Source organism: Anthonomus grandis, chromosome 1, assembly GCF_022605725.1.
Source record: "Anthonomus grandis grandis chromosome 1, icAntGran1.3, whole genome shotgun sequence".
Lineage (NCBI taxonomy): Eukaryota > Metazoa > Arthropoda > Insecta > Coleoptera > Curculionidae > Anthonomus > Anthonomus grandis.
In genome coordinates, this window is record NC_065546.1 from 9767673 (window position 1) to 9793145 (window position 25473).

The following is a 25473-nucleotide window of genomic DNA, read 5'->3' on the forward strand; positions in this document are numbered from 1 at the left end:
TTGCAATATTAAAAGGATTTGTATCATATTAAATTGTAGCACTTTACTTCATAATGCTATTTTTATGGTAGATATTCCTATAATATGAATTTATTGTTATTAGTCTCTGTCCGATGGTCAGCGGTAAGTCAGTGAAAACCTGGCGCTTTGCAAAATGAGATAGAAAACTACTAATCTGTGATCCAAAATGATTTTTAAAGCTATTGCATAGTAAACACTTTTGTACTTATATTAGTATTTTCCAAATTAAACAATTTTCAATATGATTTCAGATTAATCAGCTGATGACTACACAGGGTGTTTAAAAAATAGACGGAGATATTTCAATGGGCGATTCCTTGTGAAAAAATATGAGAAAAAGTTTCTATAAACATGGGTCCGGAAATGCACAGCTTTCAAGATACAGGGTGAAAACTCATATTTGGGTTCTTAAAGTTTTGTTGTACAATTTTTGGATATAACTGGGTGCTAAAGGTTTGAATATTTAGTGAGCTTATTATAGCTTTACAAAATTCTATAAACAATTATTATTAAGATTTATGTCCTGGAGGACCTAATACATTCACATTAAATATGTAAAACCAAAAAAGGGAAACGATAGACTCCGTTACAAATTTCGATAATGAGAGTAAATTCTCGAGTGGCAATTAACGGCAAAAGTGGTAAATTTTGTCGAAATAATTCGGCTATTAACGTCAAAGTACTTTGAATTTATTACTTCAATTTTGTAGTTTTACGTGAAAATATCAATTTTTGGTTAATATTTGTCTATTGTGATGACAAATGGGGTGCAAGAAATAAATTAAATTATATTTAGGGTAAATAAATTTATAATATGTTCGGTCTAATTTAATTCTCGTGAAAATTATTATTATTGGTTGTACTAAACTAAATGAATCAAATTTGGTTAAAGTTTATTCTATCCTTTTGCCGATAAAAGTAAGTACAAAAGGTAATATGAGAATAAATTAATTCGTTTTATATTTATTAATTGAGTTGGTCGGGTCAATTGGCCAATATAAATAAATGAACTCCACCCATCTTACTATCAAAAAATGCTACCAGAAACTCTGCACAACAACTTTTCACTGAAATAGAACTTTTCGTTTAAGGAATTAGTCAAAATCACTTTTAATGATTCTGATTTTGCATTAGTAATAAAATAACTTGACTCCAAGACATATTGAAAATAAACCTACATGTACTATATCTCCCTTCTAATCTACACATATAGACACAGTCTATAGGGGTCTTGGACTTTCATTGACATTCCAACCTTTTGAAAACCCTTTCTTGCTATTTACTAAACCATGGCAGCAGGTTAGATCTGAGGCCTTCTTGCCTAAAAACATCTTTTGTTTCATATTTTGCTCTAAACTATAAAAGAATTGCTATATAATAAAAAAAAGTAGTGAGTTTGAGAAAATAAATAATAAGAAATCGACACTAAATTAGGATAAGAATCAAGAATTAATTTAAATCAAAAGAGCAGAAAAAAAAAATGAGTAAATAAATGTATTCAAACTAAAAACTAAATCACCTAGCCTCCCCCACCGACCATACGCAGGTGACTCAAAATAAGTGCCAAATTGTCATGGTGAATGTCACAAGAATCAGCAATAGTGTTAAAGTTTTGACACATAAGGTGAGTAGGACTCTGGTACAGAATGTTGGACCTGGCTGTGTCCAAGTTAAATACTGGACACTGTCTAAATCCTGGGCGTGGTATATGAAAGCAAATCCTTTGCAAAAGGGATGGGCAGTCAATTTTATGGCTAGGTAAATTAAACAAGAATTTCACCGAATGCATTTCTCTCCTCTTCGCAAGTGACCGTTCAGTATATCTAGAGAGCAGCAGGTTATGGTCAAAACCCCTTGGAGGATAGACTCCATCATCCTTAAATGCCAAACATTTAAGAAATCCCCGTTGGACTGATTCTAATAGGCGAATGTGCTGGTTGTAAATGGGAGACCAAATGAGGGAGCTGTAGTCCAGCCTGGATCTAACAAATGCATAATAGAGAGTTTTGGCAGTGGCAGTGTTCGAAAAAAGTTTGCAATTTATAATAATAAAGCCCAGCATGCGAGTAGCTCTAGAAACAGTCTCTTCGATGTAAGAGATAAAAGAAAATTTTTGGTCAAAGGTGACTACAAGATCCTTAAAACAGGTAGACCTTGCCAGAGACTATCCATTAACTGAGTAATTAAAGACAACTGGACTTTTGATTCGAAAGTAGCTGGCCACATTACACTTGAAAACATTAAGGTTAAGCCGGTTCAAAGTGCACCAATGATGTACAGTATTGATGTTCTCTTGACAGCAGTTGACCACAATCTGCTATAGAGTCAATCCTATGGAAAAGCTTTAGGTCATCAGCATATGCTAACCGAGAGCAATTGAGGGTGGAGATCAAGTCATTAGCGAAAACGTTAAAGAGAAGGGGGCCCAAGTTAGAGCCCTGAGGAACTCCAGAGGTGGGTGAAAAACAAGCAGATCTAAAGCCTTCGACCACTACAAACTGAGAGCGGTCAACTAAATAGGAGTTAAGGACCTTTATCAAGCGATCGGAGAATCCAAACTGGCGTTCAAGCTTATTTAATAGGATGAAGTGGTCAATCCGGTCAAAAGCCTTTTGAAAGTCTGTGTAGATAACATCGATTTGACCTCTATCATTAAGTGCTTCGCACATAAACTGAGAGGAAAATGCTAGGTTTGTAGTACATGAGCGGCCAGAAACAAAGCCATGTTGATCGTTGGCCAGCATGGACTTAACCTTGGGAAAAATTAATTTATAAAGAGCCAACTCGAATAACTTTGACAAATTGCATAGAATGAATATAGGGCGGTAATTCTCTATTGTTCCAGCATCGCCCTTTTTAAAGATAGGGCAACTTTGGCTTGCTTCCAGATATTGGGAAAAATACCTGTGTTAAGGATCAGATTAAAAATGTGGAGCAGAGGGTCTGTAAGTGCAACAGAGCAGTCCTTAGCTAAAAACGCAAGCTAGCAAGTTAAGGGAGGTTCAGAGACGACAGGATGATCGCTGGGAAGTGAGTTCGTGTACACACTTCTGAAATAATCTACAAAAGCTGACACAATGTTGTCAGGCGTATTTTATGATTGGTTAGAAAGCTTCATTGAGCCAGGCATTTTAAGACTGATTACGTTTGCTTCGAATAAAAGACCAAAATTCACTAGGATCGGAGGTTATTTTGTTCTCAGTACTATGGATGTACATTTTGTAGGCTTGTGCAGTTAGAGCTTTAATTGTCTTGCCCAGAGATCTAAATATCTCTAGATGATGATTAAACTTGGAAATTTGAAAATCACGAAATGCTCTTTCCTTTTTATATATATTACGAAATATGTCCCCCGAAAACCAGGGAGGGAAACGTCTGTTACGTTTTACCTTGAAGAGTACCACTCTAGCGAAAGTGTTGTTCAGTATATCATAAAAAACATCACATGCAGATTTGACGTCCTGCTGCACCATGACAGGCGACCAATCAGTATCTAGCAGCAGCTGATACAAAAGCGGAAAGTTAGCCTTTCTAAAATTAAATTTCTTTATTTCAGCTTTATTAAGGGGTAGGTTATTGAGAGAGATAAGGCCTGCATCGAATTCAAATGACAGAGAAGGATGGTAGGTATCCTCCGGGACAAGAGATGCACCGCTGTTAAGTACAGAGATATTAAAGCTTGCAAAGATTAAATCCAAACAGCGAAGATTGTTATTTACTATGTTATTGAATTGCTTATAGTTTAGGAAATCAAAATAATTATTATTGGGAGATATCGAGTGTTCAATATAAGTGGGGACATTAAAGTCTCCCAGGAGAATTACATGTTCAGAATAGATTACATTAATGGAAAACGCTTCGAGAAAGCGTTCTAATTGCACGGAGTCGATGGAAGGAAGAACGTACAATACATACAGTATGAAATGATTAAAGTTGACTCTACATCCTACCAGGTCGATTTCCGGTATTTCTTGGCTGATCGCAGAGAGGTCGAGGGCTTCCGATGAGAGGTGGTTGAGAATCCCCAGTAGAACACCACTACCCCTTGAAGCAGCAACAAGGTCAGTTCTTCTGCCAGGACGGTACATTACGTATGAGTTGGGAAGGATTTCACCATCAAGTATATCATTTTGGAGCCAAGTTTCTGTGATGGAGATAATATCATAGCCAGAACTAGACGCAGCACTAAAGAAGGTATTGGTCTTGGAGCGCAGGCCGCGGGTGTTCTGGTAATAGCAAGAAACTAGATTTTTTAAGGAGTGGGAGGAGGGGGAGGTGGTTGCCCTTGGTTTTTTGCCGCTATTAAGGGAATACCATTGATATACTTAATGAAGAGGTTATCCTCATCACGGTCCCTACGCAGCCTTAGTTCTTCCTTGACTATATTAAGGTGTTCCAACTGAGCTGGGCTAAGGTCAGACTTAATGTATATCTTTCTTCCTGAGAACTTACTCCTGTTCTTCAGTAGGAATCCGACATCCCCATGGTTTACCAGTGTGATCTTAACTGGTCTGCAGCCATTACAGTTGGGTTTTCCAAATCTAGACGCCTTGGATATAGGAATATTACGGTCGCACACATCGTTAAGCAGAGTACAGATGTCTACTGTGAAAGTCGGATTTTTAGACGACTCAGACTTTAGGTTAAAAAGCATTAAATTGCAGTTACGTTTTTGCCTCTTCATAATTTCCTGCAACACAACATTACTAGCCTCGGCGTTTGATTGAGTAAGTGGTGGTTGTTGAGACTTGCCATTGGAAGCCAATGGCATCTTAGATGAGGTAACCTCCACCTGTAATGCATCCAACTTTGTCCTGACCCTTTCAAGTACATCCAGTACAACAGGCAGTTTAGGTATTTGAGTCTTCAGCACTCCAACATCCCTTTATAGTACTCCTACACGATTGATCAGTCCCAGCAGCTGCTTGACGCTGCCTAAGCACTCTTTACAGTAGAAGGGCATAGATCTCTTGCTTAACACCACTGCCCTGATTTCAGTAGCACTTAAATCACTGCGGCTTTGACAGACCATGCTTCTACAATGGTCTCAAGGGTAACCAAAAACCTCCCCATTTCTTTTAGGTTCTCTGCAAGTAACTGCAGTCTTACACTTAGTGCAAGAGCCAGACATTGCGATATCGGTACCCTCGCCCAGCTCTTACCACTAAGGCAAGTGGAAAACGCCACTTGATCATAGGAGGAAAAACTGTGTCTATATTGCAGTCCAACACTACTTAAGGTTTAATGCACAGAGAAAAATAAAAATTAAAAATTATGTGGTTAGATGCATTCTTGATAAATGACACTGGTTTGTTTATGTTATTGTTGTAGGTTATGAAAAACCGGCAAGCCGTTCGTTAATAAAAATCGGCATATATTATCAGTTGTTACTTGTTCTGCATTACCAGAGCCACAAACACTTCCAGGGCTTCACCAAAATATTCTCGATTCTATCACCAACTTTTCCGCTTTTTTAAATAGCAAGATGTATAAGAAACTTTAACTTAACGGTCGCGCGACCATCTGATAGCGAGTATTTATTATTTGATCATAACGATGCGTTACCTTGCTTATGGTACAGATAAAAATATTAAACTAACAACTGGATGTGAATATAATATAATTCAATAGACTAAGATGTATACAGCCAATTAATTATGCTTCTCACAGTATCATTTTTTTGATGTGGAGATATACTTTAATAACAAACTATCTTTTTGTGATCATTACGAAAAAGGATTAATCATGATGACTTTTGGAATTTTCCAGGGGAATTGGCTTTACTAAATTTTCAGTAATAAAAACTTTGTATATTTTCTACCTCTGGTTAATATTAGAATTATCAAATATCTCTTGTAATTTGCATATTCAGCGTCTGGAAAGGTTTACTTCAAATAAAAATAGAAGTAAAATTGTCCTGAGTATTGCGTTATGTGCTAACTTTCAAACAATATACAGTGCAGAACATTGTATCAATTTTATTACAGCGATTTTACTTTAAACAGATTGGGTATAACATTTATGTATCACTCTTGCCTTCAGTTAATTAGATATATGTTGCCCTTTTATGAAAACCCGTCGATAACTTAATTACCTACAAAATGAAATTTGTTGCGGTAATGGTTTGCTTTCATCAAAACGTGGCAATTAATTAGATATTTCAATGCGTTATAAATTTGTTATAGAATGTAGGGTTGTTGGGTTAAATGTTATTAATGGGTCAAGGATATAATGTTTCTAAGGGAAAATCAAACTTATTATAAATAAAATTGCAATTTGTTCTGAAAAAGTTCTTTGTTTTTAATATGCTCTACCAGAGTCCATGAATCATTTTTTCTAAGGCCATTAATAAAAATTCTCCAGAGGAAGAAAAAAAAACAAAAACCCAATACTAAAGCAGAATACAGCCAAAGGGCGGATTTATTCGCCCTTGTTCTTAACCTTGTTAAGAAAGGAACATAAAGAACGTTGTAGGACGGACCACGCGCTCTCACACGTCTTTCTTTAGGATCATATTTTATGACCTAAGTCCCCTTGTAAAAATGCCATTACATTTTATTCTTTAGTGCCTCTTGGTGTTCTCTAATTGGTTTTATATTTTTTTGGAAAAACTGTTTTTTAGGCATTTTTGAATTATTGCAAAAAATATTGCTTTCGCTTCAAATAAAAGCAGGTCACTTTTTAATTGGTTCCTGGCTAAAGCTTTTGTTCTTTTATTTGGTAGCTCATATGCCTTTCTAATGTTTTATCAATTAAACTAAAGTTGATAATATATAATATATCCAGTTGCAACAAAAAAAAATTATAATATTTTTTTTTCACTTAATCTTTATGTGCGTACTTTTACTGAGATTTCGGGCTTTAATGGTAATAAATACTCAGCCTTTAACATATTTCACAATGGAAAATAATTTATAATTTATAGAGCAAAATATGGTTCCTAATGAAAAATATTGGTTAATAAATTTAAAATAAGAAGAGCTGTAAAAGCATAATACATAAAACTATGGAAATAGAAGCAAACATAAATATAATAAAATATACAGGTAAATAAACGAAACTAGAGAAAAAAATAAAAGAAAGCATGTTTTATAATCAACAGATACAGAATAAAAAGTCATGAAAATTAACCCTCCAAAGAAAATGAAATAAAAAAGTAGAAAAGATAAGTAGAAAATTTTAATAAAATAATATTGTCATACTGGTCTTTACATACGTTGTTTCACTTACACATATCAAACATGATTTTACGAAGATCCAGGTCTATTTGAAAAGGATAGCAAGATGCTAAAAAAAAGGTAAAAAAGTCGAAAATAGATCCTTCTATCGCCATCTTATTCTGAGATATGACACCGCATGGTAATAAGATGATATTGTCTCTCTTATATTAGGTAAATAATAACGGATAAATGCAAGTTACAAAATGCTTAGATTATAAATTGAAAAAGATAACAATCTCAGTTTCAGGCATCTTAAACGTAGACCTAAAGGAAGAGATTTAATAGGCCTGTAAGCTGACATTTCTTAGGCCTTGATTAATGTCTAATTAAAATGCATTACAGAAGATTATGAAAGACATGAAAATAATATGATGAACCACGTTAAAATGATGAGTCCAATAATACTTATTACAAAACTCAAAACCTTCTAGAACAAGACAACATACAGGAGGTTAATCAGGATCAAACAATAATATGGAAGGTATTATACCTAGCACAAAATAGCAAATACATACAAGCTATTAGCTAAAATGTTAGGTGCGAGTAAGTATAATCATTGGATAAAGAAAATAAACTATAGGAAAAAATTCTAAAAAAAATTACGCTTCTGCTGAGTTAATAAGTGCACAAAATTGATATTAAATAATTATGCTATTTCAATAGAAGAAAAAGAATAATTCATTTAACTAAGAAACTGATAATTTGTCTTTGAGTTTTGATAATAAATCTTATGTCACCATTATGTTGCCTTGTTAGATCTTCATAATTTCTTCGATATTTTCAATTGTGAATGATAATAACTAATATTCATTAATTTTCAATAGCAATCAATCTGCTATCGAGTTCTTCTGATCTTGTTATCATTTATAAAAACGTATATCCTAAAATATCAATAAATTGTATATGATAAAGTATAATAAACCCAAAAAATTAACAATAAAAATAAATTCCTTAAATACTCTACTATTTGATTGTCTCTAGGTTACAAGTAAAGTCAAGGCAAATGTATAAATATCTATCCAATAATTATTTCTTGTTTGTTGAAGAGCATTGAATGAGTCATTAGGCTTATTGAACCTAGGTGATCAGCAAAAGCTATAAAAAGAAAATTAAAGCCTTTGAAATGAGCCCTTGGGGAAAAATAAAAATGATTAAACGGGCAGTATAGAAAATAAGTAACAAGACGATGTTTGATTCGTTGATGTTGAAAAAAAAGCTGGACAAGTTTCGGATATATTTGGAAGAAGCTGATATACGTGAATAATTTCTATTGTAAGGATGAATACTATATAATAAGAATAAAGATGAAAAGGAAAAAAAATTTCAATTAATTGATACGCATTTTTTTAAAAAAAGTGTTCAATATATTTGAAATTTAAAGTAAAAAAAACTTGTGTTTTTCATCGTTTACCTAATATTAAAATCTTTATTATTAATTTTTGGAGCGTTATTCGATATAAAAGGTCTTTGCATAAATATGATAAAACTCAATACAGATGCTTAAAAAACGAAAAAAAAGGGTTGCAGCTTACAATTTTCATACAATTTTCATACAATTTTCATAAAAGAATAAATTTAGGTTGAAAGTTTCTAATATCGCTCGTGCGCGGGTAAAGGGGTATAAGTCAGAATATTTATAAAATGAGGTTAACGCAAAATTCGACACCACTTTTCAAGATCTTGAATTGTGTAAAAGGGTATAACTCTAGCCGCGTTTAAAATCCGTATTTTCAATTGTGTAAAACAGGTTTAAAATATGTATATATAGGGAGTATGGATATAAATCATTATATATCCGTTTTCACAAGAAGCTGGTTTGGCGTAAAGCGATTTAACATGACTTATACCTCTTTACCCTAATCACAGAACAACCCACGTTATTTTGTGCCGTACGAATATGTCACTATTATTTTTGTTTACATATTTTTAATGACGCATGGCGTGTTGAATGCTTAGCAAAATAATCGACATAATTTGGTTTTAAACAAGTTTAGAAACCTTTGGTTGCTTAAATAAGTTCTAGAACCCTGCCAGAACAGGCAAAGAAGACTATAGAACGTCCTGTTTGGGTTAAAGTGCATAGTTTTGTCATTAGTTTAAGTGAGGTTATGGCTTCAAAAAGAACAAAATTAATGATTGATATGTGCAAAGAAAATGGATTTGATAATCTTTGTGCCGTTGAGGATGGTAAGTTCAGCTCAAATATTAAATTATGCTTTTATGTTTAATACGCAATTATTGTTCTTTCACTAATAATACTGTACCGTTTCTGGGATTTGGGACTTGTACTTCTTTACCCGCGCACAGATCTAAAATTTAAAATTGCTTTAAATTAATACTATTATTTCAGTATATTGTTGTCGATTATAAAAGATGTTAAATTATTTTAAATTTTTTACTAGGTTTAGTCTGTATTTTTTTAGCTACATACCTACTATTTTTTTATCCATATACTAAAAGTCAAATACAGCGTGCCAAGTCACTAAAATTTAAGGTACTGTATTTTATATCGAATTAATTTCTGTTATTAATATTTTTATAGGTAAGCAGACTTGGCAAGAGATTTGTTGTACAAGCACCAATGTCATAGACCAGATACCATCTACTTCACAGGATGTTTTAACAGAGATGTCAGAGCAATCTAATAAGAAGGAATTCGTTACTTTGCATAATGTTCCTTTATCTACAACACCGTATTTTGAGGATGATGTGTCATCTATACACGGTAAATATGATTAAATTTGCTTTCAATTTATAGATATTCTTTGGTGTCAAATAGAATTTGAAATTATTTCGGGAATTTGAGACGAGTTAGGTAAATGTTTGATACAGCATTTTGAACTGTGGAAACTATTTTACGTATCAAAAAATAAAATGTTACTTCCCCATTCTACTTTTTTGAATGATGTTTTGTTCAAGCCGGTTAGTTTATACCATTTACTAGCTATTTGAAAACTAGAATAAAGAAGTAAAATTCATGATAATATGGCAATAAAAAAATTAATTGTAGGTCATTGTTTAATTTCAGAGGTTCTGCCATCACCAGGTAACGAACAATTAGGTGATGATCCTGGCGATTGTGACGACAGCGATAAGGATAAAGACTACGCCCCAGAGTCAGAAAGTTCAGATTCTGATATGGTTAATCTACAGCAACTTGCAGATAAAATAAAAAAGAAAAACAACAATTCGGCGGGTCAAGTGGAAAATGTTATTAAAGAAAATAGGCGAGGTCGGAAAACAGTAAAGGAAGAAACCAGGGAGAAAAGAAAGTTAAGAAAAACAAACAGAAATTTGGGTAGGGAATATACTACCAGCAAGGGGAAACTTATCAGAAAAAGAGAGAGAAGACCTTTATGCTCTTGTAGGAATGGATGTTGTAGTAAAGTAGATGATGTTCAGTTGGACATGCTTTTTGATTATTTCTGGTCAATTGGCGACTTTGACGAGAGGGTTGCCTATACCGCAAGTCTTATTACGAAACAAAGAAAGAAAACAGCAATAACGTCAGAAAGGAAGAAAAAGCGAGACTGTGTTAACGTTTTTCATTTGAAAGTTAATGGCGAGTTGATTCAAGTTTGTAAAGGGTGCTTTGAAAAAACCTTCGATATTTCTAATAAATTTATAACGACTGTATTATTAAAAATGAACTCAACAGGAATATGTGAAAAAGATAAAAGAGGTCGTAAAGAGCCTCCAAACAAAATAAGTGAAAACAGTTTGCAGCTAGTAAAAGATCACATAGCTTCCATTCCAACCTACGAAAGCCATTATTGTAGGAGGAATTCCGAAAAACGATTTTTACCTTCATTTTACACGTTGATACGTCTTTATGAAGAATATAAAATTTGGGTCCCGCCAAATAATAAGCCCGTAAGTCGTAAGATTTATGAACATGTTTTTCACGAAATGGGCATTAAAATAAAAAAGTTCCAGAAAGACACATGCGCTACGTGTGAAAAATTGAACATTTTGATTCGCAATGAGAAAAACAGTGAAACCTTGAGTAGGTTAAAAACTGAACTGCAGTCACATCTAGATGAAGCTCAGGCGGCTTTTGATTCGAAAAGACAAGACAAAGACCTTGCAAAACAGGATGAGACTAAACTTGTATACGTGTTTGATCTTCAACAGTGCCTACCAACCCCAGATCTAACTGCCTCTGTTGCCTTTTATAAAAGAAAACTGTGGACCTACAACCTGACCATGCACGAATGTAAAAAAAAACAAGCGATCTGTTGCATGTGGTACGAGACCATTTCTGGACGGGGTGCAAATCAGGTAGCGTCTTGCGTATTTCGAGAACTTTTATCTTTGCCTCCTGAAATAAAGCATGTTACACTTTATTCTGACACTTGCGGAGGTCAGAATAAAAATTCCCATGTTGTAGCAATGTTTCTAGTTCTTATGCAGCTGACTCATCTGGAAAGTGTGGATCATAAATTTTTGGTTCCCGGTCACACTCATATGGAGTGTGACTCCGATCATTCTGTCATTGAGAGAAAGAAAAAGAAGTATGAATATCCAATAAATCATCCGCGTGATTGGTTTCAACTAGTGCGGTTATGTGGACAGGCAAATAATAAGTTCCAAGTTATTGAGATGAACAGGGAACATTTCTATAGTTTCTCAGACCTGCTCAAGAAAGTATTTCAAGTAAAGAAAAAGGATGAGGAAGGAAACCATTTTGTTTGGAAAAATGTGAAATGGCTAAGATTTGAAAAAAAGAAATGGACATTTTATTATAAAACTTCTTTGAGTTACATAGCTCCCTTTCATGAAATGGACTTTTCAAGACGTGGACAAACTAAGGAGATACCAGTCTCAGCAATCCCTAAGTGTCAATTTCCAAACCCCATTACAGAGGAGAAAAAGAAAAACCTTATAGATCTATTGCCCTATATAGACAACGTGTTCCACGAATTCTACAAAGGCCTTCCCACCCAGAAGGATCTTCATGAAATTTTGCCTGATATAGAAGAAATTGACGAAGATAATATAGAGTAAAGAGAAACATCTTATGTTTTTTTGTGTAAAGAGGTATAATTAGTTTTTTTTTTCTGCGAAATGGATATTTTTTTCTTTGTAATGTTATCCGAACATTAACCCTATTAAAATAAATAGCTCTGGAAAAAAATCATTTTTGTATTATTTATTTTAAGGAAGTTATCCCAAAAATTGAACCGGACAATACTTACCAAGCTAATTTTCTCAAAACTAATACTTTTGACATATACCCCTTTACCCGCGCACGAGCGATATATTGGCATTGTATGAAACAATATTAAAAATATCATTAGCACTATTTAAATAAAAAACAGACAATTAGTTATTTTCACCCCATAACGCTTAATTTAAGCAATGTTACTTTTACAGATAACGAAAACTGTATGTTGAATTCAGGTTTAAACTTTAATTTTCACATCAGCCCCCAAAGAAGGGATTTGGAACTGTTAACGGTCGAGAGCGAGAACAACTTTACCTTTATCAATGATCTCCCATTAAAGGAGGTACTAGAATCCCAGGCTGCTTCATGTATTAACTCATATAGGTCCGGTAAAGTTAAAGGGACGTCTAAAAACAGATTTTTTTTTGAGAATTTTTACATAAAATCTTGAGTGTAGTCAAAATATTGATAAAAAAGTGAGGATGATTGGAAAAAATACAAAACTTTGGAAATTATGAAGGTTTTTCTACATACATTAAATACGTAATTATTGCCGGCTTGCACAAGGTTTTTTAGCTCTTGATTTTGCTATTATTAAAAAATATATATTGGGGCAATTTTGAAACTTTTTGGGGGCTATTATTATAAATTTATAGCATTTCTTATCGCTTTGTACCCCTTTTAATTACATATTTTGTAATTTACACACAGGAAAAATAAAACAACAACCTTATTGACAAAAATGGCAGTGGCTTCACTATGTCCCCAGTAGTATTTTTTGTTTTTTCTGGAACACTTTTTAGTTAGATGGGTTGGCTGTGGACTCAATTTTAGATAATAAAGGCATAATATAGTTCGATTTTACATTACATAAACAAAACACATTTATCAGGTGTTAAAAATTAAGTATTATTAATTTAAATTTGATATTTTATGCAATTTAATATACACTAGCCGGCACCAAATTCCGCCACCCTGAAATATCGGCCAAGTTTGACGTTTTATAATTTTTTTATTTTTTATCAGATTCTCACGATTTTGCCATCAGTTTTTAGATACATTTGTTGTGATTTTTTAAAATCATTTTGTAAAGTAGCATTTTTTGATTAGGCTATATTATACAGGAGTAAAACAAACTGTTGTTTTTTCTCGTAATTTCAAAAGACCTTGTAGGAAAATTAAGGTGGATAATTCTGTTTACATACTGTTCCTTTATTATCAGATTCTCACGATTTTGCTATCAGTTTTTAGATACATTTGTTGTGATTGTTTAAAATCATTTTGTAAAGTAGCATTTTTCGATTAGGCTATATTATACAGAAGTAAAACAAACTGTTGTTTTTTCTCGTAATTTCAAAAGACCCTGTAGCAAAATTAAGGTGGATAATTCTGTTTACATACTATTCCTTGTAATCTTTGATGTATTCTAAACATTTCGATTTTTGATTCATTCCATTATCTCATTTCTGCTGCGAGCTGCAATTTTTTTATTAAAACGCTGATTTGGAGCGTATTTTTATTAGGAGAAACAAACACTAGGTATATCATAAACTTAATAAAAAAAAAACAATTTTAATAGCGTATATTTCCTCCTCTCGCAGCAATAACAGCTTGCAGTCTTCGCGGCATCGAATAAATAAGGTTCCTTATTCTTTCTTGAGGAATAGCCTCATATTCTTCTATCAGCGCTAGTCGTAAGTCTTGCAAGGTTTGTGGTTGTACAGGACGACGACGAACGGTCCTTTTAGGTTGATCCCAAAGATGTTCTATTGAGTTGAGATCCGGGCTACATGCGGGCCATTCCAATATTGGGAGTCCAACATCATCCAGATATTCGCTCGCTACATGTGCAACGTGAGGTCTAGCATTATCATGCATTGATGTAAATTGGTTCCCAATGAATGGAGCAAATGGGACAACAACTTTTTGAAGGATTTCCTTAATGTAACGGTGGGCGGTTTGAGCTCCATTTTTAATAAATACAAGATTGGTGCGTGTTTCGGTAGAAATACCCGCCCAAATCATGACTGAACCGCCACGATATTAGATTTGTTCTGAAATGGTGCAGTCAGCATATCTTTCATTTTTACGGCTATATACCCGCTCACGACCATCTGGCGTGCTTAAACAAACCCTGGATTCATCTGTGAATAGTACGTTTGCCCATTGTTCTAGAGTCCACTTAAAATGCGTATTCGCAAGTAATTTTTTAGACACACAGCAGTAGATCTTCGATCTCTTAAAGAACTTATGGTGACAAAGTGATCATCAGCTGCAGTGGTCATTCTCCTTCTGCCAGAGCCTTGTCGTCTAGTAAAAATACCCGTCTGTAAATACCTATTCCAGGCATCTCAAACTGTAGACCGCGGAAATCTCAGAGTACGGGCGACATAACTTTTGCTACGGCCATCCTCTATTAACGCAACAATTCTACCCACGTCTGCTGGAGTTAATACCATATTGACACACAACAAATTATAATAGTGATACTGTCAAACTTTATGTTACATTAATTGCGTCCTTAGCCAACGTCGATAATTTTTAACCGAAAACTTGACATTAATTATCTAAAAATAAGCTTCAAATCAGCGTTTTAATAAAAAATTTGCAGCTCGCAGCAGAAATGAGATAATGGAATGAATCAAAAATCGAAATGTTTAAAATACATCAAAGATTACAAGGAATAGTATGTAAACAGAATTATCCACCTTAATTTTCCTACAGGGTCATTTGAAATTACGAGAAAAAACAACAGTTTGTTTTACTCCTGTATAATATAGCCTAATCGAAAAATGCTACTTTACAAAATGAGTTTAAAAAATCACAACAAATGTATCTAAAAACTGATGGCAAAATCGTAAGAATCTGATAAAAAATAAAAAATTTATAAAACATCAAACTTGGCCAATATTTCAGGGTGGCGGAATTTTGTGCCGGCGAGTATATAATAAGTATAAATTTGAAAGAAAAAAACATAATTTAAGATATTTAATTATTAATAGGTAAATAATAACGATGAGGTTTAATATACATTAACTTATAGTCAAAACAATAAATATCTTTAAATTCATTATAGGCATTAGGAATAGGAATAAGTCATAGGAATTAAAGACGTGTTTGTGCCTATTAGAGAGCAAAGGAATTCTTCGATGAATTTTTAAAATAAACTCCCAATAAATAATATTTGTTAACGTAAGTGACATTTGACAGTCTTTTTTATTTATGAATAAATCCGTATTTATATATTTGATATTCCTGATTTGCGTGTGGAAATTTGTGTTTATGACCTAAAGAAGTGATATAAATCCTTCTAAGTTACAGAGTTTTGTTACTTAAGCCTTCAAATTTAAATTAATAGCATATATAATGGTCAATGTGATGCCTAGTCATAAATAGAGTGTAGTTAAGCCGGGTGTAATTGTGAATTATACGTAACTGGAAAATCCTTTATAATTTTTAAAATTTTGCATTTTTTTACTTCATTCTCACTTTTTTATCAATAAAATGTTCAAGATAAACAGTCTATGTAAAAATTTTCAAAAAAAAGAACGGTTTTCAGACGTCCCTTTAACTTTACCGAACCGTCACACATAGGCGAAATAGCTTTTCTCTCTCGAGTGTTTCTTCTAATCTTAAGACGCTGAAATCTGTACATAAGATCACTACTAGTAACCTGACCTTAACTAAAGCAGACAAGAACAACTGTCTTATGATCGTGGACAGAGTTCAATATATTGAAAAAGTTTAAATCTTTATGAATTGTTTATGTCAGATCAGATGAATTGTTTATGTCAGACTTGGAAAATAAAATAAAAAATAGTCCCCTCTTTCAACACATTTGCTTTATCAAACTATATGTGGATGATATTTTTGCTATTTTTAAGGGTAGTCCCTCCTATCTCATGCATTAATTTTACTTTTGAAATTGAAACCAGCGAATGTTTAGTATTTTTAGATTTTAAACTAACACGTATAAATAATAAGATCATATTTTCAATATTCCGTAAGCCTACATCCACTGACAGTATCATTTCTTATAACTCAAATCACCCTAATAGCCAGAAATTCGCAGCTTCCATTCCCACTTTTCTAGACTTTTCTCGATTCCCCTAGATAAAGCTGACTTCAACATAGAGTTAAATATTATAAAACAAATAGCACTCTCCTTTAAAATTAATCAATAAAATGTATTTCAAACATTTAAATAAAAATCTGATAATCAAACAATCAGACGATCAAAAATATATTCCAATCCCCTTTTGGGGTACGATTTCATACCAAATCAAAAACATATTTAATTCACAAAACGTCAATACTAGCTTTAAAACTAAACACAAATTAAGATCTTTTGTTATCAACTGTAAGGACAAAATCCCGCCAGAACAAAAATCATCAGTCAGATAGGGTGCTCCAGTGAGAATTGCAATGCATTTTACATTGGACAGACCACAGATGTAAATAGCTCCGCACGTATGTAAATAGCTCCGCAGTATTTACATACGTGCGGAGCTATTTACATCTGTGGGACAGACCGGTAGAAGGTTTTCTACACGTATCAATGAACATTTTCGAGAGATTAAGAATAGCAAGAACCGAAATACTTAGTTATATATATTAAAGTTATATTGGATGCTTGCCCTACAAGCATCCAATATAACTTTACAAGACATGTTTATACTAACAACCACAGTTTTAATCCAGCTACTGGCTTAAAGCTTTTACATTTCTGCCGGAAAAGCAATAAACTTGATCTGTTGGAAATACTCGAAATAAATAAAGCTACACAAAATACAACAACTAGCATTACTCTGTTAATGATCAAGTACATCATTCTTGTACTCATTTTTCCAACTCACTGTGTCTAACTCTGTCTTTTATATAGTACTAATCCATTGCTTTCCTTCTTCACAACGTACGAATCGTTATGTTAACCGCGTCATCTAATATACTCCTTATGGACCTTATGCTTTCCTCTTAGTTTCATTAAAAAATTGTAGTAACACACCATCAGGTACTTTTAGAACTTCTCCCACAGGATGTCACCTACGTCTGAGTTTAGAATATATATTTTTAAGCATACTGTTCGGTCCTTGTCAACAACAGAATGTAAATAAATAAAATTAAAAAAAAAACAATGATAACAAATAGAGGGCTTTTGACAGAATCAAACCCTGGGGCGTATATCCAATACCAATTTTAAACCTTTGTAAGTGTACCTTATTTTAATTTTAAAGTTTGTTTTTTTTCTGTGTTTTCTCTGTTTGTCTTTTGTTTGGAACTATTTTCTTTTAGTATCCCCTGATGATGGACACTATGTCCGAAACATGTGAGAAATTTTAAATAACTGAATGTTTAATAAATAAGTGGAGGGAGACTGCAGGATTTTCGTATTACTTTAACCTTCGACTCCACTGAAAGTATGGAGTATTTCTTCACAATTATTTATTTGTTTATTATGGAGTATGTGACTAGATAGAAATTAGACTAAATGGAAACTATGACTATATGTTTTCTTTAACATAAATATATATTTTTGAAGCTAACCTAATTATAAAAATATAGTTTAGTTTACTGAACACTGAAGGGTAATAGTATAGTTATGCTTATATCGCATATTATGTTAAAATAAAAAATAAAGATACGTATGTATAAAAAAAATAATTTTACATAGATTTTTTATACGTAAAAATTGATTAGCCTTAAGTATAGGACAATACAAATCAATCAAACCAGATGTATTCGGAGCAATTTTATTTTAAAAGCTTAGCAGCGCGTTTTCGGCGTATGAGCCATCGTCAGTGCTAACTGAAATGAGTTGGGTGTTAAATGCGTAAAAAACATTATAGTTAAAGGTGAACGAATGGAATGTACTTACTTGTCAGTTAAGCCCAGAAGTTTACCATAGTGGAAACACATTTGATATTATTAAAATTATACCTAACATTTAGACACACTTAAGACTATACAGAACACTAAACAGGACGAACAGTATTTAAAAAGGGGAGAACGTTGGTCTCTTTTGTGTTTTGTTTACATTTATTGTGGTTTCTTAGATGACGGGAAAAATGTGTGTCAAATTAGGTTAGCCTACAGTTAACTTTACTTATAATAAATATTTATATTATGCGAACCTATCAGAGTGGTAGTAGCGACAGATCGGTCTAGATGTCATTATCGTAAATGATGTGCGGTAGTGCGAGTTGGTTATAAATTGGTGGCACAATAAGACTACAACAGTAAATTTTTGTTCGGATAGGAAGTTGTTATCCTTTAAGGATGTAAAAGCGAACTTCTAAATTAGAAAATTGCCAATGCTTATAAAAAAATTTAATTGTGGAGTCTTCTATGTAATGGAACGTAAGGTCTGTTAAGGTTCAGTTGTATATTTAAACAAGAGGGATTTTTTATGAGCTCGTTGGTGATATAAATGTCCTCAAGAAAATCTAGTCGGTTATAGTTTTTAGAGGTAACCTTATGGAGAATTTTAGAATTAGACTTTGAAGGAAATTATGATTATTAGATTTTATACAGTGTGGTGACTTTAACTGGAATAAATTCAGTTAAAACTAATCAAATTTTATCTCGCAAAATTCCTGACACCCGTCGATTTTTGTTTATTTTTTTTCACATTTCAAGATAGTTTTTATATTTTTTCACCTACAGGGAGAGTCCAACTTAACCCAAACTTTTTTTTTCCAAATGGAAAGCCACTTTTTTAAACTCTCATTGAAAAGAGCCCTTTTTCCTGATTAAATTGCCCTATTTACTTTTGTGATTATCTAAAGGAGAAATACGAAAAAAAAAACCATTAAATTATTAAAAGTCTCGAAATATTTTGTGTTAGTAAATTTTTGGCGTGTTTGTTTATTTTATTGGTATCGAGACATTTCCTGACATTGTTGTAGTGTCACTGTTAAAGTGAATTTTAACCAGTTGTTAAATAAGTTAACTTATATTGAAAAAATGCTTTATTTATCCGAATCCCACAAGATTGAAATCTTAATGATGATTGGTTATGGGGACAGAAGTCGTACTCAGCTAGAAGTTGTCCACTTAATCAGTCAGAAATATCCAGATTTGCCACCTATTAACCAAGGTACGGTTAGTAAAATCGAAAGCAGATTTCGAGAAGTTGGGCACGTGAGGGATGTTTCAAGACAAAGGTCTTCTAAAATCGATGAAAACACCTAATTAAATGTATTGTTAGCAATGGAAGAAAATCCGGTAACTGCAGCCAGAAGAGCACCTCGCGAAAACTCTATTCATCATAAATCTGTGCTAAAAATTTTAAAAAGTGCAAACAAACGACCTTATAAAATGCAACCCGTTCAAGAGTTATTGGAAGACGATCCAGATCGCAGAGTTCAGTTCTGTGAATTAATGATGAACGCCATTGACGAAAATCGCATATCTTCGGAGTGGATCCTTTTTTCTGATGAGGCTACATTCACCCTAAATGGCCATGTTAATAAGCAGAACTGTCGCTACTGGTCTGACGAGAACCCACACTGGGAAAGGGAAACTAATAAACAATATCCCCAGAAAACTAATGTTTGGGCTGGCATAATTGGCAGACAAGTTATAGGGCCCATATTCTTCAATGATACTTTAACTGGGGAAAGGTATCTAGAATTTCTTGAACATGAACTAGTTCCATTCTTACGTGCCTTATATCCGAGTCAGTTCGATCCAGATTTGTATGATGAAAGAATCTGGATGCAACAAGATGGTGCTCCCCCACATTATGCCCGTAATGTACGCCAGTATTTATAGATGACAATTTTTCAAACAGATGGATTGGTAGAAGGGGTGCAATCGAGTGGCCGGCACGTTCTCCCGATCTCACCCCACTTGATTTTTTTCTGTGGGGACATTTGAAAAGTCAAATTTATATGAGCAAACCAGGAAACCTAGACGAACTCAAAAAACGTATTAGGCAAGAAATCCGACAAATATCTCCAGAAGTGTTAGAATAGGTCAGAAACGAATTTTATTATCGTCTTGGACTTTGCCAACAAGTAAATGGTGCTAATTTTGAGCATCTTATACATTAAACGCAACTTTTAATAATGTAATGTTTTTTTTTCGTATTTCTCCTTTAGATAATCACAAAAGTAAATAGGGCAATTTAATCAAGAAAAAGGGCTCTTTTCAATGAGAGTTTAAAAAAAGTGGATTTCCATTTGAAAAAAAAAAGTTGGGGTTAATTTGGATCCCCCCTGTAGATGAAAAAATACAAAAACTATCTTGAAATATGAAAAAAAATAAACAAAAATCGACGGGTCTCAGCAATTTTGCGAGATAAATTTTGATTAGTTTTAACTGGATTTATTCCAGTGCAGAACCAACTGAATTTATACCAAATGCAGTTAATTGAATTTATATTAATATATATTTATACCAAAACAATTAACTGAATTTATACCAAATGCAGAAGAGGGTCTACTTAAGTGCTCGGCTATGCGTGTTTTTAAGGGTCTAGAAGTTCGTCTTACATATGAGCAATCACAAGAATCATACTGCAATCTGTAAATACCACTCTTTGATAATGTGTCAAGTTTATCCTTGGTATTGATCAAAATCGAACCCAAGTTGTTTTTAGTTTTATAAGAAATTTGTAATTCTGATTGGTGTTTAATGAAGCTATTGTTGATTTTCTTATTAAGATAAGAATTAATGAATGGTAGAGATATGAATTTACTGTCTTTATTAACATCAGGAAAGATCTGTTTTTTTAATTTTTGCTAATTTTATTTTTCTGATTAAAATATTAATTAGTTTGGGGTCATAGTTATTATTATAAGCAATTTGTTTAAGAACATTTATTTCGTTTTAAAAATTAGAAGGAGATAGAGGAATGCTTAAAAGACGGTGAATAAACAATTAAAGGCAGCCATTTTGTGTTGTTGAGGGTGATTGGAAACATTTGAAATCATGTGGTGTGTTTGAGAGGGTTTCCGGTATATTGAAAATTCTAAACTATTTGATTTGATGTATTGTTAAGTCTAAAAAATTCAAATTATTATTTGTTTCTATTTCTAGTGTGAAAGAAATCTTAGGATGTATTTAGTTTAGCTTGTTTAAAAGTAACTGAGCTCCTACTGTGTCACAATTCAAGAAACAGAGACAATCGTCAACATATCTGTACCAATTGAAAATTTCTTTATTGTTATCAGTCATTATAAAATTCGATGAAGGCTCATACGCCGAAAGCGCTCTGCTAAGCTTTTAAAATAAAATGGCTCTGAATACATCTGGTTTGATTGATTTGTATTATCCTTCGAGCAACACAGCCATTTCCCTCTTCTTTTAAGTATAGGACATTTTACAATAAATGAAATGATGATCTGAATTTGTTAACTTAATAAAATCCGTAGACTGTTATAATGATTAAATTGTGGGAATTAAATGATTAAAGTCTACACAAAATAAGATATAAATATAATTTTATATTTATCTTATCTTATTTTATTTTAATTTCCATCATTTTCCCATATTACCTACTGATGTATTATATTGCGTATGATTAAGTTTTAATTCGATTCTAAGTGTTTTTAAATTTTTAATAAGTTTATTTCGCACTATCTAACATACAAATAAAAATCAGGGTATAATCACAAAAAAAATCCAACAGTTTTTTAAATATATACTAGTGGCATCATTTATCAAAAGATCCATAACGACTAATACTTGGCTTCCAATAATTTTCAGTTATAACAACCCATTGTATGGCAGGCTTTATTTTTTTTTTTTGTAAAACCACCGATAAACCGAAATATACTGTTGCGGGACAATAAAAATTTCACCTTTTGTCAGGTGAACCACAAAACGTGGGCGTCCGCTGCTTTTAAAATGAAAATTAATTGATTCGGGAAGCATTTTATTTCACGAAAAATTTATTTTGCATGTCCTATATCTAAAGAGAACCTTAAAAATTGTAAAAATATATTAAAGTACAAATACAAATACAACTCTTAATATAGAGGTTATTCGATAAAATATGCTTCTGTCAACTCAGTCTTTTTATCGACAATGCTTATAGAAACAAATAGAAAAACAATAATAAAGATTCAGGAATATAAAATTTCTATGTGTGACGTTATATTCATAAGACGTACTACTGGTCCTTAAACTTATAGTGGGTAACTAAGATCCGGAAATTTTGAATAAGAAATTAAACTCTATTATTTGTATAATTACGCTTTATCTACTTACATAATACATCGATCACATCAAAGACAAGTTTTGAAATATAAAATTTTTCCAAATTCTGAAATTGAACCTTGGAATTTTTAGAATGTGACTAGTTGAATAGTTGTAGAAATCCTTTTATTGTTCCGTAATATAATACTAGTAATATAAATATAATACTAGTAAATATATATACAGGGTGGCCATTTGAAAACGAAACAGAGCCTATTTTGGATCCCTCAGAACATTTGCGAAAAAATCCTCGACTAGGTAAATAGTAACATTTAAAACTTTAGGGTTATAATCCACATAAAAATACCTTCAAAATAAGGTATCACTCGACCCCCCGTTCCATTTAAAATTTTGGGGGCCCTTGTCATCCCCGCTAGTACTTTGCCCTCAGGGGGGCGAAACTAGTAAAAAAATGTTTCCCCTTTAAATCAAAAATTGACGGGTCCCAGGACTTTGTCGCAAATGTTCTGAGGGACCCAAAATAGGCTCTGTTTCGTTTTCAAATGGCCACCCTATATAACTATTATATTACCTTAATGATATTATTGTAAATCGTCTTTGTTTACAACAAGTTGTACCAGATAGATTATAGATTTTCCATATCGTTGTACGATATGATATTTGTAATGACTATTGCTATAGTTTAGTTAAAAATAGAATTTATGTAGAATAAGAACAGCAAGCCCCAATACTCTTCAGAGCACCAATTTAATTTAATCAATGTTAGCTATTTGCATCCTATCATTTCAGAAACTACAAATTATATTTAGGGCGATCCCTCATACCCTATAATCATTTAAGACAGCACTAAATCACCTAAATCATTACAAATTATTACTAACAAAACTGACTTTATACAAAAAAATATATGTAAAATTATAAGTATTCAAGTGACCTCAATTAATTTTTAGCCCTATAAATACTTAAACACATTTAACATTATTAAATTTTTAATTTCTTACCTTCACAAACATAATTATATTTTTTACACTAAATGAAGCTCTTAACTCAACTGACATCAAATGTCGGATTTCTTACTCTTTTATAGTACAGCCGGCGACCTTAAAGCGTAACTTTACCCGAATCCTGTTTTTTTTTCTTTGCCTATTTGTGATGCAATAGTTGTCGATTTGTCGTCCCGTGTGTGACCGACCGTTCTTGAATGTTACTGGATATCCCGTGGGTAATGAATATTTTCAATGTTTATGGGTCACGTATAGCTTAGAATCGAGAAACGTTACTTAGTAACTAACGTTACTTCTTGTAGAGCTTTGTGAGACTCGTATTGTGCAGGACCCGTTCCATGTGAAGTGATTTTTAGGTTAAAGGCGAAGTAATACGAGTATTTTTTTTGTAATGTAGTAAAAATACTTTTTCCTTCTATATACAGCCGCAGTGTAAAATAAATTTAATTCAATCCACACAATATTTCACTTAAAGTTATGACATGATACTATAGCTATAGCAGTGGCGAAGCGTGAACTTTTTTTTCGGGTAGACAAACAATAAAAATCGCTAATTAGAAAAAAAATGTGTATTTCATATTATTCACTTTAGTGAAATAGGGAATGAAAGCGCATGAAAGATTAACTCAAAGAGAAAAATTATGCAGTGATATAAATAATAATAGATAGCATAAAAATAAATACTACTTACAAAAAAACATAACATATATTATAAATATTACATGTATATACTTTACATAGATATTCATATTGCTTTATAAAGAAGTTCAATACGACGCGATTTGCTCATAGCAAAATTGTCAATGACTTTTTCTTTAAATTGTGGGTGTCGATTGTAATCTCCAACGATATATTTTTCTATAGATAGCGTGGATAACGCTGACAACCGTTCGTTCTTCATCGAGTTTCTCAAATATGTTTTTATTCGTTTTAAGGTACTCATAGATCTTTCTGAGGAGGCACTGGTCACTGGTATAGTAAAAATTAGCCTCAATAATTTTATACTTTCAGAAAAAACATCATTTAAATCATGATCATAAATATAATTAAATAATTGTAATGGTTCTAAATGTTGTTTAATATCACAAGCATATTATAACTGATAGTTCATTTTCTAGTTTTAATAAATTAAAAATTTTTGGATAGGTACTATCCAATTTTTGGTAAATGTATTTTGGGGATTATTTTACATAATCGGGATATTTTTCCCTTTCAAAAAGATTTATAAATGATAATTTGTGAATATCGCTAAATCGTTCCTGCAATTGAATAATAATTGTATCAATTACCTCAAATGCAACTCTTTTAAAATTCATCTTAATATTCTCAGAAATCGCGTCACCTAAAAATTCGTCACATTGGTCTACACGAGAAGCAATAGTTTCATCTTTACGTAAGTCAGATATATTTTTAATTGTTTGTTCTTCTTCTTTGAAACAAATTGCAGGATTTGACAGTATTTTTGATTGCAAAATTGAGTATAAATGATTTGAAAACACGAAAATGTTATAAAAAAGACATAACATAAGAACAAATTTAGGTTGTTTTAATATTTTGATTAAACCTATAGCCAAATTAGTACTTTGTGGATCGAATTTATCAGAATCTCCTATGAATTTTTGATAGAGTGTGATAGTTTCGAAAAATAGAGAATACTGACCGAGAATGGAAATTCCATCTTATGTCAGACCCACTTGGAATACTAAAACCTGATTTTCTTAATTCATCTGCTCGTAAAGGAGATCTTGCAAAAAAAGTTTTAAAACTACTTAAATTACAAATAAACAGTTTAACATTAGTAATTCGCTTGGAAGAATGTAAACGAACTAAATTTAGTTGGTGAGCATAACAGTGTATAAACAGTGCTTGTGGACAGATTTTTTTTATTATAGTTTGT

At 32.5% G+C, this 25473-nt stretch overlaps 3 protein-coding genes across 3 annotated transcripts in view; 2 read left to right on the forward strand and 1 right to left on the reverse strand.

The window, feature by feature from the left end:
* The window catches only part of LOC126744619 (cuticle protein 7-like), a 49844-nt gene extending 26143 nt beyond the window's left edge, over window positions 1–23701 (reverse strand). The window contains exon 1 of the mRNA XM_050452117.1: window positions 23574–23701. Coding sequence (XP_050308074.1) covers window positions 23574–23630 — 57 coding nt within the window. The 5' untranslated portion in view covers window positions 23631–23701. The remainder of the gene's footprint in view (window positions 1–23573) is intronic.
* Window positions 1–25473, forward strand: part of LOC126744524 (tyrosine-protein phosphatase Lar) — a 1889525-nt gene that overhangs the window by 306133 nt on the left and 1557919 nt on the right. The gene's annotated exons all lie outside the window — the stretch shown is intronic.
* Window positions 8855–12485, forward strand: LOC126744570 (uncharacterized). The gene is made up of 3 exons (XM_050452035.1): window positions 8855–9428; window positions 9784–9966; window positions 10270–12485. The coding sequence occupies exons 1-3, from the start codon at window positions 9350–9352 to the stop codon at window positions 12246–12248; spliced, it is 2241 nt and encodes a 746-aa protein (XP_050307992.1). The 5' UTR covers window positions 8855–9349; the 3' UTR covers window positions 12249–12485.